Source organism: Sebastes fasciatus, chromosome 15 (genome assembly GCF_043250625.1).
Source record: "Sebastes fasciatus isolate fSebFas1 chromosome 15, fSebFas1.pri, whole genome shotgun sequence".
Lineage (NCBI taxonomy): Eukaryota > Metazoa > Chordata > Actinopteri > Perciformes > Sebastidae > Sebastes > Sebastes fasciatus.
The window spans coordinates 28,679,906-28,695,039 of record NC_133809.1 but is presented as its reverse complement, the minus strand read 5'-3'; the positions used below and the strand labels follow the sequence as shown (position 1 = coordinate 28,695,039).

The window sequence follows — 15,134 nt, the reverse complement described above, 5'->3', positions numbered from 1 at the left end:
TTAAGTTATTACTTTATTCTCGTAATGTTACTACTTTTTTCTCGTAATAAAAAAGAAATCAATATTTTGACACAAAAACGGTCCGCCAGAGTCTGACATCAGAACTGTGCAGACCGTTGCTATGGGCGCAGTTCTGATGTTGGACTCTGGAGGACCGTTTTTGTGTCAAAATATTGATTTCTTCAGTAAGTAGCCGTGTAATAAGCGGGATAATGTACAGTTAGCCGGTCATTGTTGTGCAGCATCGCCCTGTCGGGGATTCTTTCTCAATAAACAATGTACTTATTACGTTTGAGTTGCTACAACACCTCTGTGACACTGAACACTAAGCTGTCAAAGGTTAAATGCATGGTAGTTATATTGATTTGATTTGGAAGTGCTGAAAGATGATACTTAGAGCTTAAATCTAAACAGTGATTTGCTGGGTGCATGTAAAGCATGAATAAATTCACTCATGAACACACAGAGCATCCACACAATCACTCCGCTGTCCATAATCTTCTATGCTGTGTTTACAAACTTCCCAAGATGCTTTTTTTTTTATGCACTCTCAGCTATTTTCACATCCCTTTACTGGTTTCCTTTGCATCTGTCTTACAGTCTGAGGCTTGTTTAACTGCAAAAATCATCCCCATTTCCCCTCTTGAAAGTCAAGTTCCTGCTAGGGCTGCAGTATTATAGCTTATTAATTAATTAATTATTATTATAATAAAGAGGCATTGTAGTATGATGATATCCCGTCAAACATAATTCTTCTGTCCAAATTCATATTTCTGAGCAAACCGTTATTAAAAGCTTTTTTTCCAGAGCTTTCAACCTCATCTCATGGTCTTCATCAGTGGAAGAGTCAATCCGCTGATGAAGACTGTGAAGTAATAAATAGTAAGTGGACCTTGTGTGAAGATTATTTTGTCAAGAATGAACTTTATTGCTCGACATGCTGATTGTTTTGTTTTATGCATTTGGATAGTTTTATCAGATTCAGGCTAACGCATGCAACACTGGAACATAATTTGTTACACTGCACCTCATTTTGATTATTTTATATGCAATGTTAATTGTTGCATCCCTATTTTTTGTGATCTATATATGAATACACCAAACCATTTCCTACCCTGATATCGACTATGCACATACTCAGACTGAGGGTGAGTAGCAATCTGATACCAGCGGTCTTTTTTCCCTAACTTTAAAATCTCTCAACCTTTCTGTGTGGAACTGATTAAGATGATCTTTTGTGAGCAGGGTCTGAAATAAAAACTTTCTTCACTTCCTGCCACTGTGGCAGACAAGTACTTTTTTTTGTCTGCCACTCAGAAATTGTATCTGCCACTTTTGAAATCTCTGTGCTAAATGAAGGAATAACATTTTAGATCTGATGTCATTCAATGTTCAATATATTTACACAAAAAACATCATATGCATGGTAAATTACAGTGTTCGATTTACACCGTAGCTTCTGGGGCAGGGAGGTTACTGTACACAGTACTGTACTGTACTTTGTTATTGTGATCTATAGTGGTTGTTTGCATAAAAACAAACAATTCAAATGATTATGATTATTTAAATATTTGCTTTGATTAAAAAAATCTTGGCAAGCTGCTTAGAGCTAGATTTAGGAAGTTAAACAAGTCATAATTCTCTCTCTAATATCTATTTTATATTGCTGTGAAAACATCTCCTTCAAACAATTGGATTTACTTGCCAACAACTTAATTTTACGAGATTACATTTGAACACATCATGATAAAGTTGTAATTTACCTTCGCCCAATTGTCATTTTTCCTGAGCAGAGTTTGAACGCCTCATAATTGTAACTCAATGGCACCTCCGGTAACGCTAGTAGCTCCGTTATTTATCCAAGCAGGACTGTGCTGCCAACCGGCTGCTAACAGCTAACATTACTAACTTTCCTCCCGTTGATTTCAACACTGATTTGTTGTTCACAGTGTCACTTTATCAGGAAAAAAAACAGGGTGCGTCCCCTCAGGTTTATAAGGTCATGCTGTTGAGTGCTTTTTTTTCTCTCTGCCATGGCTCCGGTCCAAAACAAACATGAATGAAAACATGATACAGCGTGCGTATGCGTCATTGCGTAACTGTGGGAAAGCATCAATACAGAGGAATCGATTTTCACGGAAGCATGAGATGCCAAGGAATTGGACAAGTAAAACCCGTTCTTAACGGGAACCGGTTCTCTATTCCCATCTCTAGCGTTTTCCCTGCCTGCCAAAGTGGCAGATGGCCTGCCCATTTTACCCGCTACTGCCAACAATTTACCCGCATTTGGCAGGTGACGGGTGCTAATTTCAGACCCTGTGAGCTAATGTAATGCAAGTCTGTAACTACTCATCACTTCTTAACCCCTTAACACTCCGACGGACGCTATTCTGTCTTCCAGAGGTTGTAGCGGGCTCAGTTTCTGAACTAGAGTAAATATACTGATATCATATGATACTAAAAACCTTTCCTAAACCTAAGGAATCCATTGGTACCAACCATGACATGTTAGCTGATCAGGAAGAATGCTAAATAACGCTACAAAGTTGAGCTAAATTTTGGAGAGTAACAACTGGCAAGGCGATTTTCAAAGGGGTCCTTTGACCTCTGACTTCAAGATATGTGGATGAAAATGGGTTCTATGGGTACCCACGAGTCTCCCCTTTCACATACATGCCCACTTTATGATAATCACATGCTGTTTTTTGCATACAGTACAAATGTGTTATTTTTGCTGATACTAAAATGGTGTATTTGAATATTTCAGCATACTGGCGTCCCTAAAGTAAATAAATTGGGTATCACTGTAAAGCTGAGACTCTTGTCGATCCAATGAGCCCAACTGTATTCATGTTTGATGATGTTAGTCCCCATAGTAGCCATTTCATTGTAGTGAGACCATTTTTTAAAAACTTGACCTCACTGTATAAAATGACCTGTGGTGACCTCTAGGATCATCACAGCCTCATGAAACTTTACAGCCACAAACTAGAGACCTAGAGCATTCAGAGGATGGATGGCTTTCCTAGCTAGATTGAAATTAAGGGGGTTTCTGAGCATTTTACACAACACAAGTGCTGGCAATCACCGAGAAATACAAAACCAGAAATCTCCAAATGTCAAAAGTTTTTGATGCCAAATCACAGCATGGCTTTTTTTCTATGGTGTTCCTCAAAGTCTTGGTGTCTTAATGTGGTATTTTATAATTTGTCTTATCAATTCTCAAGTGGTAAAAAATGGTTAAATTCAGCACCAAATCTGTGCAACAAATGGTATCAACCCCAAAATTGCTGCAACAATTTATGAGACATAATAGAGCATGGAAATGGCCATCATATACTTCTATCATAATGTTCTTAGCCCTTATACACTTTCACAATGTATTTTAATACATTTTTTAATTAATCTCTATTTCGTACTTGACATACAATTTCAAATTAATCTTCAGGTTCCCAGCTTTCAGTTGATGTACAACACTTATATGTTGCATCTACTGTTGACTTTTTACCCCTTCCCTCACATGTGAAACTGTCAAGTTGGTGCTGCTTTTTAAGGCTGTGTAAAAAAAAGTCAAAGACAACTTTTGAAAAGACCACTTTCCATTAGAGTTTCAGTTCAGTTTATGATGTTATGTTCAGTTCAGTTCAGTTCAGTTCAGTTCAGTTCAGTTCAGTTCAGTTCAGGACATGAATGCTTGCAGCTCACCCTATTGCAAGTGAATGTGGTAATTCCTGTTTCTCATCTCAGTGTTCAAGTGATTGGTGTGGACCAGTGTGGATTCCACACAGAGCAGTGAAAGCTTTGGAGCACCCCAGATCTCTCTCAGAAAATGAAGAATAGGGAGAGAAAGCCCAGAGGAACCACATGACTGGGCCTTTTCAGACACACCGTGTGGGTTCCAAACTGTCGAATCATGCTGGTGTAACTGCATCATGTTTTCCTTTAAGAATATGGCTCTGTAGATAGAAGGTCTAGATCAAGTTTGCCTCTCAGTTCACCACAATATTGAGTTACAGGTTATTTCTTGTTTCATTTGTTGAAGGTGGTACCACTATGACCTGTCCTGCCATGCTGCAGAGGCCCTTCTCTTGTCTAATGGGACTGATGGAAGTTATCTCCTGAGAAACAGTAATGAGGGACCAGGTTGCTTCGCCCTGTCTGTCAGGTCAGTCTGCTTAACACCATCATTCCAAATGAAAGAAGTATACACCATGGTTTTGGTCCGTTTGATTGCTAAGTGATGACGCGGTAGATCCCGTATGTTTTCATGTATGAAAAGACCCCAAATGAACACTGCAGGTGGACTACTGGATTACTATAGGCAGATTATTTAAACAGCATTTGTAGAGGAATGATTCCCAAGCAGTTTGGTCACTATCAGCTGTTGATCACTTTATTATTACTCTACTGTTTATATTGAAAATGAGGACGTAAGCAGCAGGTTAAACCACTGTTCATTTAACTTGAATAGAAGTTGGTTTATTTATTTATTGTTAAATATTACACTGCCTTGTATCTTGAGAACTGAAGCAGCAGGTCCTGCAGTTTCACTTTATATTATTTTCTAATAAAAGGTGTATGTATTTGTCATTAATCGTTGTTTACTTGTTTATATCCATAATTCATTTATCCCTGATTCCCTTACAAGAAAAACTTTAAGGAATCGTGACCTGCTCTGTCCAGTATCCAGCTATTTATTTCACAGTCACACTGATTGAAAAAGTTACTGTATCGATTTCAAATCATTGAATCGTATCGTATCGTAACGCATCGCTCCAAATGAGCCAAATATCGTCCTTGAATCGATCGGAACCATGTAAATCGTATCGTATCGTTGTAAAAACGTATCGTTACACCCCTACTGGTGTTAGAACACAGTGTGGAACCTACTTTAAACAGATGCTCAAGTGAATTACCTTAATCTAGGGCTGGCTATAATGAATGGGCTGCATTTATATACAGTATAGCCCTTATCTAGTCTACCGACCACTCAAAGCACTTTACAACACATGCCAACAACTCCTACAAAATTACGTTCCCATACAACTAAACTGCATTCTCAATTACGTTTCAAGGGAAACATATTTTGTCCTGGATTACGGCTGCAGTTTTGAACAGTTTCAAACAGTTTTAGACATGTGGTTAATGTTGTAAACTGTTTTCCTCGAAACAGTTTTGTTGTATGGGAACGCAATTTTGAGAAGACAGGGCTGTTTGGCTACATATAGCCAATATGTGCTGTTAACAGCAAGCATGTCACAAGCCTCAGCCATTACCAAGACGGTAAACTATCTAACGAACTTATATAATACTGAGATTGCTGAATTTTTGCATGTTAATAACTTTGAAAATGCAACATTAAATGTTGTTTGTTTGTAATTTGACACATAGGGCAAAGGATTCTGTCAAGCATTTTCACATGACACGCAAAGACAACGGCTATGTGTTTTGGTTTAATGAGTTTGCAACCCTTCATGACTTTGTCAACCACTTCGCTAACCAGCCTCTCCTGGGCAGTGACACAGGTATGCAGAACTTCAGATCTTCTAACTAACAAGCTTACTGCATGTTACCAGCTCAACCAACACATTGCTCTGTAAGCTATTGTTCTGGTTCAACCATAGCGTGAGAGATGAGAGAGACTCCCCTGGGGGCCTGTGTGTCAACTGGATTGTGATCATTTGGTTAAAGGTTATCCCCAAACCACTTTTTTCAGCTGAAAACCAATGTATATGGGTATTTAGTCGAGTTACTGATGGACTCAGGTCCAAATCGAAGGTTACGATATTGTAACCCTAGTTCTATAAGCACAGGTGGAGCCCTCTACTGGACTCTATGGGTGGATATTGTCCTTCAATCACACGCACTTTCAAATAGAAAATAGATATTTTATGTCTATGTAATAGTTTGTGTAATAGGTATTAGAGGATTGCTTAAAACCCACTACATCATTTGGAAGCTGTTGATTTTCCAGTGTTGCATGGTGCACACGACACATGAAACATTGCAACACACATTGTTATAAAATCCCCACACATGTCCGTTGTGTTGATGGATGTTGTATTTCTTCTTCTGTGTTTTAATGTGTGAGGTAGTCAGGCCTGCAACCCTCCCTCTGCCTCTGCCTCTGAACCAGGAACCCTCATCGTGCTGAAGTGTCCGTATCCGTGGCGTGTGGAGGAGCCATCCATCTACGAGTCTGTACGAGTTCACACAGCCATACAGACAGGCCGCACGGAAAATGATCTGGTGCCCAATGCCCTATCGGTAAGACACCTACTGCACACTCACACCAATGAGCAGCTGATATCAAAGTACATCGCAATACCTCTATGATGTGATGTGACCAAAGTAACGTACAGGAGAGGTCAAAGTCACCTTTCTTCAAGTCAGCCTTGAAAGATAATTTCTGGATTATTACAACGTGCATATTATATTTATAGTTTTGGCCATTATCAACTGTTCTGAAAACATTCTACTCAAAGATTGTCCAATCATAGCTTACAATGGACAGAGTTATGTGGTATGCACCTTTAACCATTTGGCGAGACAGGAAGGCAATCCGGGCACTCCAAAATACTAAACCAAGTGGCAACGAGGAATGAAATATATTACAAAGCCTCTATTGTAGTGGCTAAATCATTAAAAAAGCCCACATGTTTTGACCACAGTAGGTCTTCGTCAGGCCATTTAACCGTTTGGCTATTGGGGCACCCCAAGCTGGAGCTGAGCATTCAACCACATCTCAGTCTTCACCAGGGAATGGAGTTTTGAACTCATCGTACTGGCTTACAAGAGCATTAAAGCCTCGGCCACACCAGGAACTTCAGGAGCGCGTGGCAGCAGCGTTACCTGTTGTTTTTTATTTTGGCGTCCATGTTAACAGGTTCGAGCAGGGGCTCGGCTCTTGTAGAGAATAGAGGTCTCGCCTATTTTTGACGCGAGCTGCACGGGTCACAGCAACAACAGACAGTGAAAGTGATCTATTGACTGTATATGGACATCATATCAGCGACATTACTACAGTTTTGATGTCTGTATCTGTAGAAAATGTTACGGAGATGAAAAAAAGCAGATTTATTTTTAAATCAATCACAAGTTTCTTTGTTTTTATTTTACTATTATCTGACATTTTAAAGACCAAATAATCCTTAAAATAATCAACAGACTAATGGATAATGAAAATAATTGTTAGCTGGAACCCTCTTCAGAAATAAAGTATTATATAACTGAATATGAACAACCACACAAATATATGATAAAATAAAGAGGTATAAATATGCAAGATGGGCATGGATACCAAAAGAAAAATATGTGCAGATGACACCAACGATACGAAGAAAAAGCAAACAGAATCAGAAGAGTCGCAAACAGAAGAGTCAAAGCACGGTGAGTTGTACTTCCTCATGGCAGCAAAATGGGACATTTGTGTTGTTTGAAAAAGGGAAGTGTGAACAGAAGGAAACAGGGGAGGGAAGGAGAAGTGCCCATGACCTGAAAGGCAGCGGCGGCTTTAGAGGATACAGCCACTTTACCCTTTACACGAACTTCAATGCTGCACACTTACAGTAGATATCAATCCAAACAGGAAGTGTGTAAGTAAACAGGTGTTGTGGAGTATCAGCTCTGTTCATTTTAACTGCAGCAGCAAAGTGAATAGTTCTGATTATGTTATGCTAGAACCCAGACTGTATGGCTCTGATTTGCCGGCAACAGCAACGGCCGGAGGCATTTCGTTTCTGGGTCTGTCCGTCCCATTCTCGTGAATGCGATACCTCAGGAACGCCTGGAGGGAACGTCCAGGATGAACTGATTAGGTTTTGGTGGTCAAAGGTCACTGTGACCTGACAAATCATGTTTTTTTGCCATAACTAAGAAGAATAAGAATTCATATGCTTATTTGGACAGACATTGATGTATAGGTGGGTGATAACTCTTTATGTCACAGTCCACAGTCATTTCCAAATCCAAATGCCAAGCAGTTTTATGGAAAGAAGTTTTATGTGTACACATGGATGAACTATTTTTGTAGGGCAATAAACCACACCCTAACTATGAAACCAAACTCTGGCAAGGTTTCTTGACAAACTTAAAGAAGGACACTCTTAAACAAGAGATGAAACCATGTGTCCTGACTGCTTTTTAATGCACAACATTGCTCTCCCTATCGCTTTGTGTCCACAGCCTGGTGTTTCCTGAGAGGACATTTTATCTTTGTGCAAAGACGGGAGTGGAGGCTGAGGAGTGGATCAAGATCCTGAGGTGGAAACTGGTGAGTTTGTTCAGACTGCATGTTTTACACAGTGCTGGCAGGAAGTGAGATATTTTACCAGTAAGTCACAGTGCTGGAGGGCCTCCGCTCTTCACTCTGTAGCAAAGGAGCTAAAAAAAACAACACTTAAAGAACTATTGATAATGTGCTGCGAATCTCTGGACGTATAGCAAGGTCCTGACTCCTATGGGGATTGTTGAAAAGCATTCTGGGAAACAAAGGGAATCACCAATTGAGGTTCAGTAGAAGAAGACAACGTAGATTAAATCGGCAGTAGGCAGTATATATTTGGCATCACTGGACAAAAATTCCGTAATACCCTTTCAGCATATTGTAATTCAAGTGTTCTGAGAGAAAACTAGACTTCTGCTCCTCCTCATGGCTCTGTTTTCAGGCTTTAAAAAATCAAGCCTGTGACGGGAGACTTTGACCAATCACAGGTCATTTCATTGAGAGAGCATTCCTATTGGCTGTGCTCTAGTCATGTGGCCGGTACTTGGCGTTCCAAGCAATATGATGCCTGCATGCTGATGATACAGAGGAGACTAACATTGGTCCACGGGGCTCCGCAACGAGTTACGTTATCCTCTCTGACCGGGTGCAGGTGTCTCCCTCCGGCCGCGGTCGGGAGGCTGAGGCAGGAAAAGCCAACACTAGGATCAGCACTGATTCATGGAGAGACCTCCGTCTGGTCAGCTAACATTACTGCCAAGCAGGTGAAATATAGAGTGATATTGTGGTTTTAGCTGATGTGTGTCGCCTCACTCTTTTGAGCGATGCTCGTTCATGTCTATTTACAGCAAGCACAAGCGCGAGCCCGACGCTGACTTTCATTGACTTAACGGCCACAGGTGTCGCTGTTAACAAGACATTTCTGATTCTTACAAACAGTCACTGTAAGTGTAACATTTTTTACCGTATGTTATTACACAAGTATGTTTTTTTTTACTGTATGTTGTCATGACACAAGCATATGTGCCACAGAGAGACACTCCAGTCTATATAACAAAACTTGTCTGTGTTATTAGTGGTTCAACTGGGTTTTTAAGACAGATTTCTCTTTCATAACTATATCATGTACATATTCCTCAAAGTATGTGGTCTGTGTTAAATAAAACACTTTAAACTTCCATGTTTTTTTCCTGTTATCCTTCTTTTGTTTAGCTATTTCCCGCCTACAGTCACTGCATTTCCAACTTGACATTTTTGAATGCGAGGTGTCAAGTTTTAAACAACTTCTGTGGATATACTGTCTTTTACAGATCCCTGATTTACACTCAAGTATATCTTCATTCTGCAGGACAGGCAGCCCACAGTAACAGCCCTTGCTTTCAGATGGTTTGCTGGTATCATTGGATGTTGGTAGAACAGGAGCTGTAAACACTTTTGCTACTAGCTCTGGAATGACACATTTCTGGACAAAAATGTGAACCTTTTCACACATGGTGTCAAAAAAGTCAGTGTCAGGCAGTATTCTCTCAATGTGGATTTCTCCTTTGCCTTCTTTCCCTGGTCCCCAGACAGCAAAATCGCAGTAGCTTGCCTGTGTCAGGTGAATTTGAGTCTGCACCTGACAAAAGTACTGATGGTCCCTCTTCAATGAAAGCTTCCCCTCAACCTCTTGGAGACAAAACATGCTGTCCTGTTTGCATTTCTCCATTCTAGTGCTATTCTGAAGGCTGCTGGGTGCCTTTACCTCCAGCACACCCATCTCATGGCAGTCACATGTTACTATGCCATCTGGGGATGCCCCTAACCATGGGTACTGGGGGTTGATGATCAGCCCTGCCTTCTTGACAGTGAGATTGGTGTGGAACTTTTCCATCATCTTGGTGTACTCCTCAACTACTTTTCTCTCGTTTTCAATGCCCCACCTAAACACAGAAAAAATGATATACACCTTAAATATAAAATGACAGTAAGAAATTATTACCATAACAATGTACACTTATCATATCACAGTAACATTACTTTCAGAAGTCCAAATAACATCTTTATTTGCAGATGTGTTATTTATTCATTGTCATTTGTATATTACCAGCAAGATGATATAAGTGAATGTAAATTACAAAAGTGATGGGGAGAAAAGTTTTTAATATAGCCTTAAAACACTCATCCTTTCACAGCCTGTTCTGTCTGAAACTCACATGCAAACCACTTGTATGGCAGTTTGTTTTGAGCTGCACTCTTTTCAGGAGGCAACTCTTTTTCAGGCACCAAAGATTGCTGCCTGAAAAGTGTGCAACTCGAAACGTGTTGCTGTGCTAGTGGTCTGCATGTACAGTAGATTTAAGAAGTGTTTTTGTAAAAGCCTGAACGCTGTGAAAGAAGAGTGTTTTAAGGCTGTATTCAAAAACTTTTGTGCGCATTGCCATGCTTACCCTCCCTGTCACTCTTATGGTTTTGTTATATTTGGGAATTCTGATTATTACATTTTTGTGTGAAGCTTTCATTGAGTGAAAAGTAGATATGAATACCTGAGAGAATGTGGTGTGTTGTTGTTTGGGTCCTTGAAGGCCACAGGATAGCACAGCTTCTTCAGCAAGGAGACAGCTGGTTTGTCTGGGTCCGTGTGGCAGGCTGCTCGGATGTTTGACGCAGTCACCCTTCCTGCCTTCTGGTCAAACCACATGGCACATTTTGATTGTAGTATTGTCTCCTTTTGTATGACACGGCACTAAAATTGAATAAGGTTGATATAATTTTGTGATATGTGACAAAACAAAACAGTGATAAATTAAGAGTTATTGAAGAAAAATGTGAAAAAGACAACTTTAATGAATTCCGTGGAAAAAAATGTTTTCTAAACTTGAGCTATCCTATTTACTTGTCCCTGTGATATTCCTGACATGCACGTCTTCAACCATATTTACTGTCTGACCTGTTCTTCTGTTATGCTCAACTCTGTAAAGATCTCTTCACTCTTTGCCTGCAGTTCTTGGTGTGACAGTGACCTGTACTGGGGCTTGTACATCTTGTTAAGGGATGCAGGGATGTTCAGCTGCACTGCCCGAGGAATGTACCTCTTTGCATGGCCAGGGACAACAGACAAAATGGAGCTTTTGACAGGTTCCCTTTCAGTGTCTTCTGATACACATAGCATATTGTACAATGCTGTGCATTCATCAGGGGTTGAAGGTGGAATCTTGGCAGGGGGAAGGTCACCGCAACCATCAGCAGATCTCTTTCTCTGGGCCTTTGTGAAAGCTATCTGGCTCCCTGGTGCATACCCTACTGTCCTTACGGCTGCCATACTAGGCTCATTCCAGGCACAGACTTCATCTGTGCATGCAGTGCCACTCAGTTTGTTAACAGCTGCTAGCAAAGCGTAGAGTATGGCACCCACATGTGAACACACCTCTCCTAAACCTGCCATACAGGTGCAGTGGCCAAATCGCACCAGTCCCTCCTTCTCCACAACAACCCAGGCTGTCAGTGGCGGCTCATTTAATTTGTAGGAAAGGTTTACCTGACATCGAAAAAAAAAGTTTTCATTAGACTTATATGTCATTAGACACTGTGTTAAACATACCAAATGAATACTGCCTGTCACTACTGTCCTACCAACGCTGACTACAGTGACCCTAAAACTAACCACACACGAATCAACGTCAGATAGCTAGCTAACATTAACGTTAGTTAATTAGCACTCACCTTTGCTTTGACAATGAAGAATTTCTTGTCCTTCACCTCCCAAACGGCAGCATTATTGACCCATCCAGATCGAAAATACATATAACTGTCGGTACTTTTGTAGGCTTTCATCCTGGCGGCCGTGTAAGGTGAGGGAGTCTCCACAAGATAAATGTAAACATCGCCAAAGTGGAGTTCTGGCAGCGACTTTGCTGTTTTTAGTGAAATAAATACTGCGGCGGGTGCTGTATATGGATCACAAGTCCCCAAAACCTGTAGTTTGTGCTCGTATCTTCGTTTTTCAGATGTTGATAGATGATCTAAATATTCGTGGCTTTGAACAGATGGAAAATTGACAGGCTTGTGCTTCCCTGCTACGGAGAATTCACTGTGAGCCGCCATCTTGGTCCATTGTTTTGCCCTCCAGATAGCGGCGCGTGTCACGTGACTGAAAACTATGAATAGGCATCTTTCTGTGTGGAATAACAGTGGTCCAGTGTGGCACCGCCTCGTGTTGCATTTGAATGTTGGTAAAACTTTGGAAGTACGCTCTTCAGATTCGCCCTATTTAAGTCTCCGGTTACTATGACAGCAGCACTTTGGATGTTTTGATTCTAGTGCTGAGATGGTTTTGTGTAGCACCTTCATAGCTGACGTGATGTTGGCGCATGGGGGGACATACACAGTAGTCAAGGCAACAGCGCAGAATTCTCTGGGGAGGTAATGAGGGCGGCACATTAAAATCATGAACTCTAGGTCTCACATAGTCACCTTGATAGTAACATTACTACCGTTGCACCAGGAATAGTTGATCATCACACACAGACCACCTCCTTTAGATTTCCCACTGTCCAAAGTCCTATCATGTCGGAAAGGTGAAAAGCCTGTTAATCCGATGGCTGCATCAGGAGTGTTTTCATTCAACCAGCTCTCTGTGAAACAAAGAACCTTACAGTCTCGTGTTTCCCGTTGAAACTCAATCCTGGCCTGCATATCATCCAGTTTGTTGTTCAAGGACTGTGCATTGCACAAAAATATGCTTGGCATTGCAGTACAATGAGGTCTTGTTTTGTTCCTCACCTGGATGCCGGCTCTCTTACCGCGTCTCGCCCGGTGTCGGCGTTTTGTAGGCAACGGGACAAATGCAGGCAGACTGCATTGGGTAGGCAAACTGTTCCTTCCAATGTCCAGTAAAGTTTGTCTATCATAAGTGATGACAGTAGGTTTAATAAACATACTGCTATGAAGAAAACAATCGAAAGACAATCTAAAGACTAAGACATTGAGCGCTACCATGGCTCTTTAATGGCATGGCATTTTAATCCAGTCGATGAAGAGATTGTAGTACATGTACGTACAGTATATGCTGAGTGTGCACATTTATCTATAAAAAAAGTCAGAGCGGGGAAAAGTGTCAATTATATAATAAAGTTTTATTCAGTGTTGTCCATTAATTCATCTTTTACCAGACTTACATTTCCTTAATGATAAAGTGGTGGAATCTGACTGTGTATTAGACTGTAGCCTACATTAACATCTACAATATATTTTTTCAGCTTTGATGGGGACAAAACACAGGAGCAGCAACTGAAGATGAAAAATATAGTTGAAGATTTAAAAATATATATTTAAACATAGAGGCATAATTGTAAACTCACAGTCTGATCCAGTAATAATGTGTTTGGTGATTTAAAGGTTAAATATAGGCTATTTGGAGCTTGGCTCAACAGCATTCAGTGGCTTTATTTCAGTTACTTCAACAAATGTAGTCAATTTAAACAGTCAGTGAAATGCTGTAAAAACATGTTCAGACTATACGCAACCTATTTAAAACTCACTTTCTAACTCCATTCTGCAGCTGCACACATACATATATTCTTCTCACACATACATATATTCTTCTCACACATACATATATTCTTCTCACACATACATATATTCTTCTCACACACATACATATATTCTTTTCACACATACATATATTCTTGTGCGAGTGAAAGTATATGTATGTGAAAGGAGAATGTATGTGTGTGTGAGTGTGTAGGGATTCTACTGTAACAGGTTTTGGTTATTAGGAAATTAATTAATAAATAATAATAGAATTATTAATATTAATAAAGATTATCAATAAACATTAATAATAAACGGGGCACCACCCTGGAATCAGGGACCAATGACCAAAACGTTAATGTAGTCTCATTATATATGCTAAACTATCAATTTGGAACGTTGATTAATAATTAAATTAATAACTATAACCAAAATAGATAGTAAAGGTTGAAGGATATCGGAGTTCTTGACATAGCAGAGGTTGGCATTATTCACTCTTGTGCAACATTAAAAGAGACCAGCATGTATATTCCACAAACATTTATTTACAAGATAATAAAGGTTCAAAACACAATATTAATCTAACTAAATAACTAAACTAAACAAACCAAACACAGTGTGTGTGTGTGAGAGAGAGAGAGAGAGAGAGAGAGAGAGAGAGAGAGAGAGAGAGACAAGATGGCTTCTTGTCTCAAGATGTCTGAGTGGCCTACAGACAAAATGGCGAGCAATGTAAAACTACAAAGATGGCGGAATCAAAGATGGCCGCCAGCATGTCACCACGTGACCTCTTTGTTCTTCAGAGCACATGTGCTCAGGAAGGACAGAGGAGGTGGGGTGGGGGGTGATGTGGGGGTTAAGATTATCTGGAGCTGCATGTTTATGTTTAACTAATTCACAGTTTCTGTATGTGATCGTAATGTGTGTTAGATATGCAGTGGGTTAGAAAAGATGGTTAGTTTGCATGCAAGACCTTGTCTATGTGAAGCATAAACTAAACACATCTGATATGGCGAAGCCACCTACCCAAATATCAAATACAAATAAATCACCAGTCAAACTCAATGAATAACATTAAACCAAATCAATACAAGTACATCCTAGAAATCAAAGTTGAACTGTCTTGCTCAGGAGGTTGAGGAGCTGACTTCATTCCCAAGGACTTTGAGTCGGTTGGAAATCTTTCACTTCTGAGTAGAGAGGGAGTTAACCTCTCATCAAGTGAGGAGAGTGAATCTGAGTAGCCAGAATCACAGTGACTGACAGACTGTGGTGGGGAAAGATGTTCTAATCTAAGCCCTAACAATTGCTCTTTGTGTTGACAAAGATCTAACTCTGCTGAATGCAGGTCTTCTAAGTAACGCATGGCTTTCTTATTAGCTGTCTGAACTTCATGGAG

At 40.2% G+C, this 15,134-nt stretch overlaps 2 protein-coding genes across 8 annotated transcripts in view; one reads left to right on the top strand and one right to left on the bottom strand.

Annotated features, from left to right (window-relative positions):
- LOC141752035 (dual adapter for phosphotyrosine and 3-phosphotyrosine and 3-phosphoinositide-like) overlaps positions 1-15,134 on the top strand; it is a 188,980-nt gene that overhangs the window by 8,017 nt on the left and 165,829 nt on the right. The window contains exons 2-5 of one of the 2 annotated variants that reach the window (XR_012590165.1): positions 4,043-4,165; positions 5,392-5,525; positions 6,137-6,267; positions 8,185-8,764. Coding sequence is in view for 1 of the 2 variants with exons in the window: in XM_074609780.1 (XP_074465881.1) it covers positions 4,043-4,165; positions 5,392-5,525; positions 6,137-6,267; positions 8,185-8,199 (403 nt within the window). In the remaining variant the exon portion in view is untranslated. Of the gene's footprint in view, positions 1-4,042; positions 4,166-5,391; positions 5,526-6,136; positions 6,268-8,184; positions 9,904-15,134 lie in introns of those variants that run through there. The other variant, XM_074609780.1, reaches the window with a different exon arrangement.
- Positions 1-15,134, bottom strand: part of LOC141752024 (scavenger receptor cysteine-rich type 1 protein M130-like) — an 82,217-nt gene that overhangs the window by 32,167 nt on the left and 34,916 nt on the right. The gene's annotated exons all lie outside the window — the stretch shown is intronic.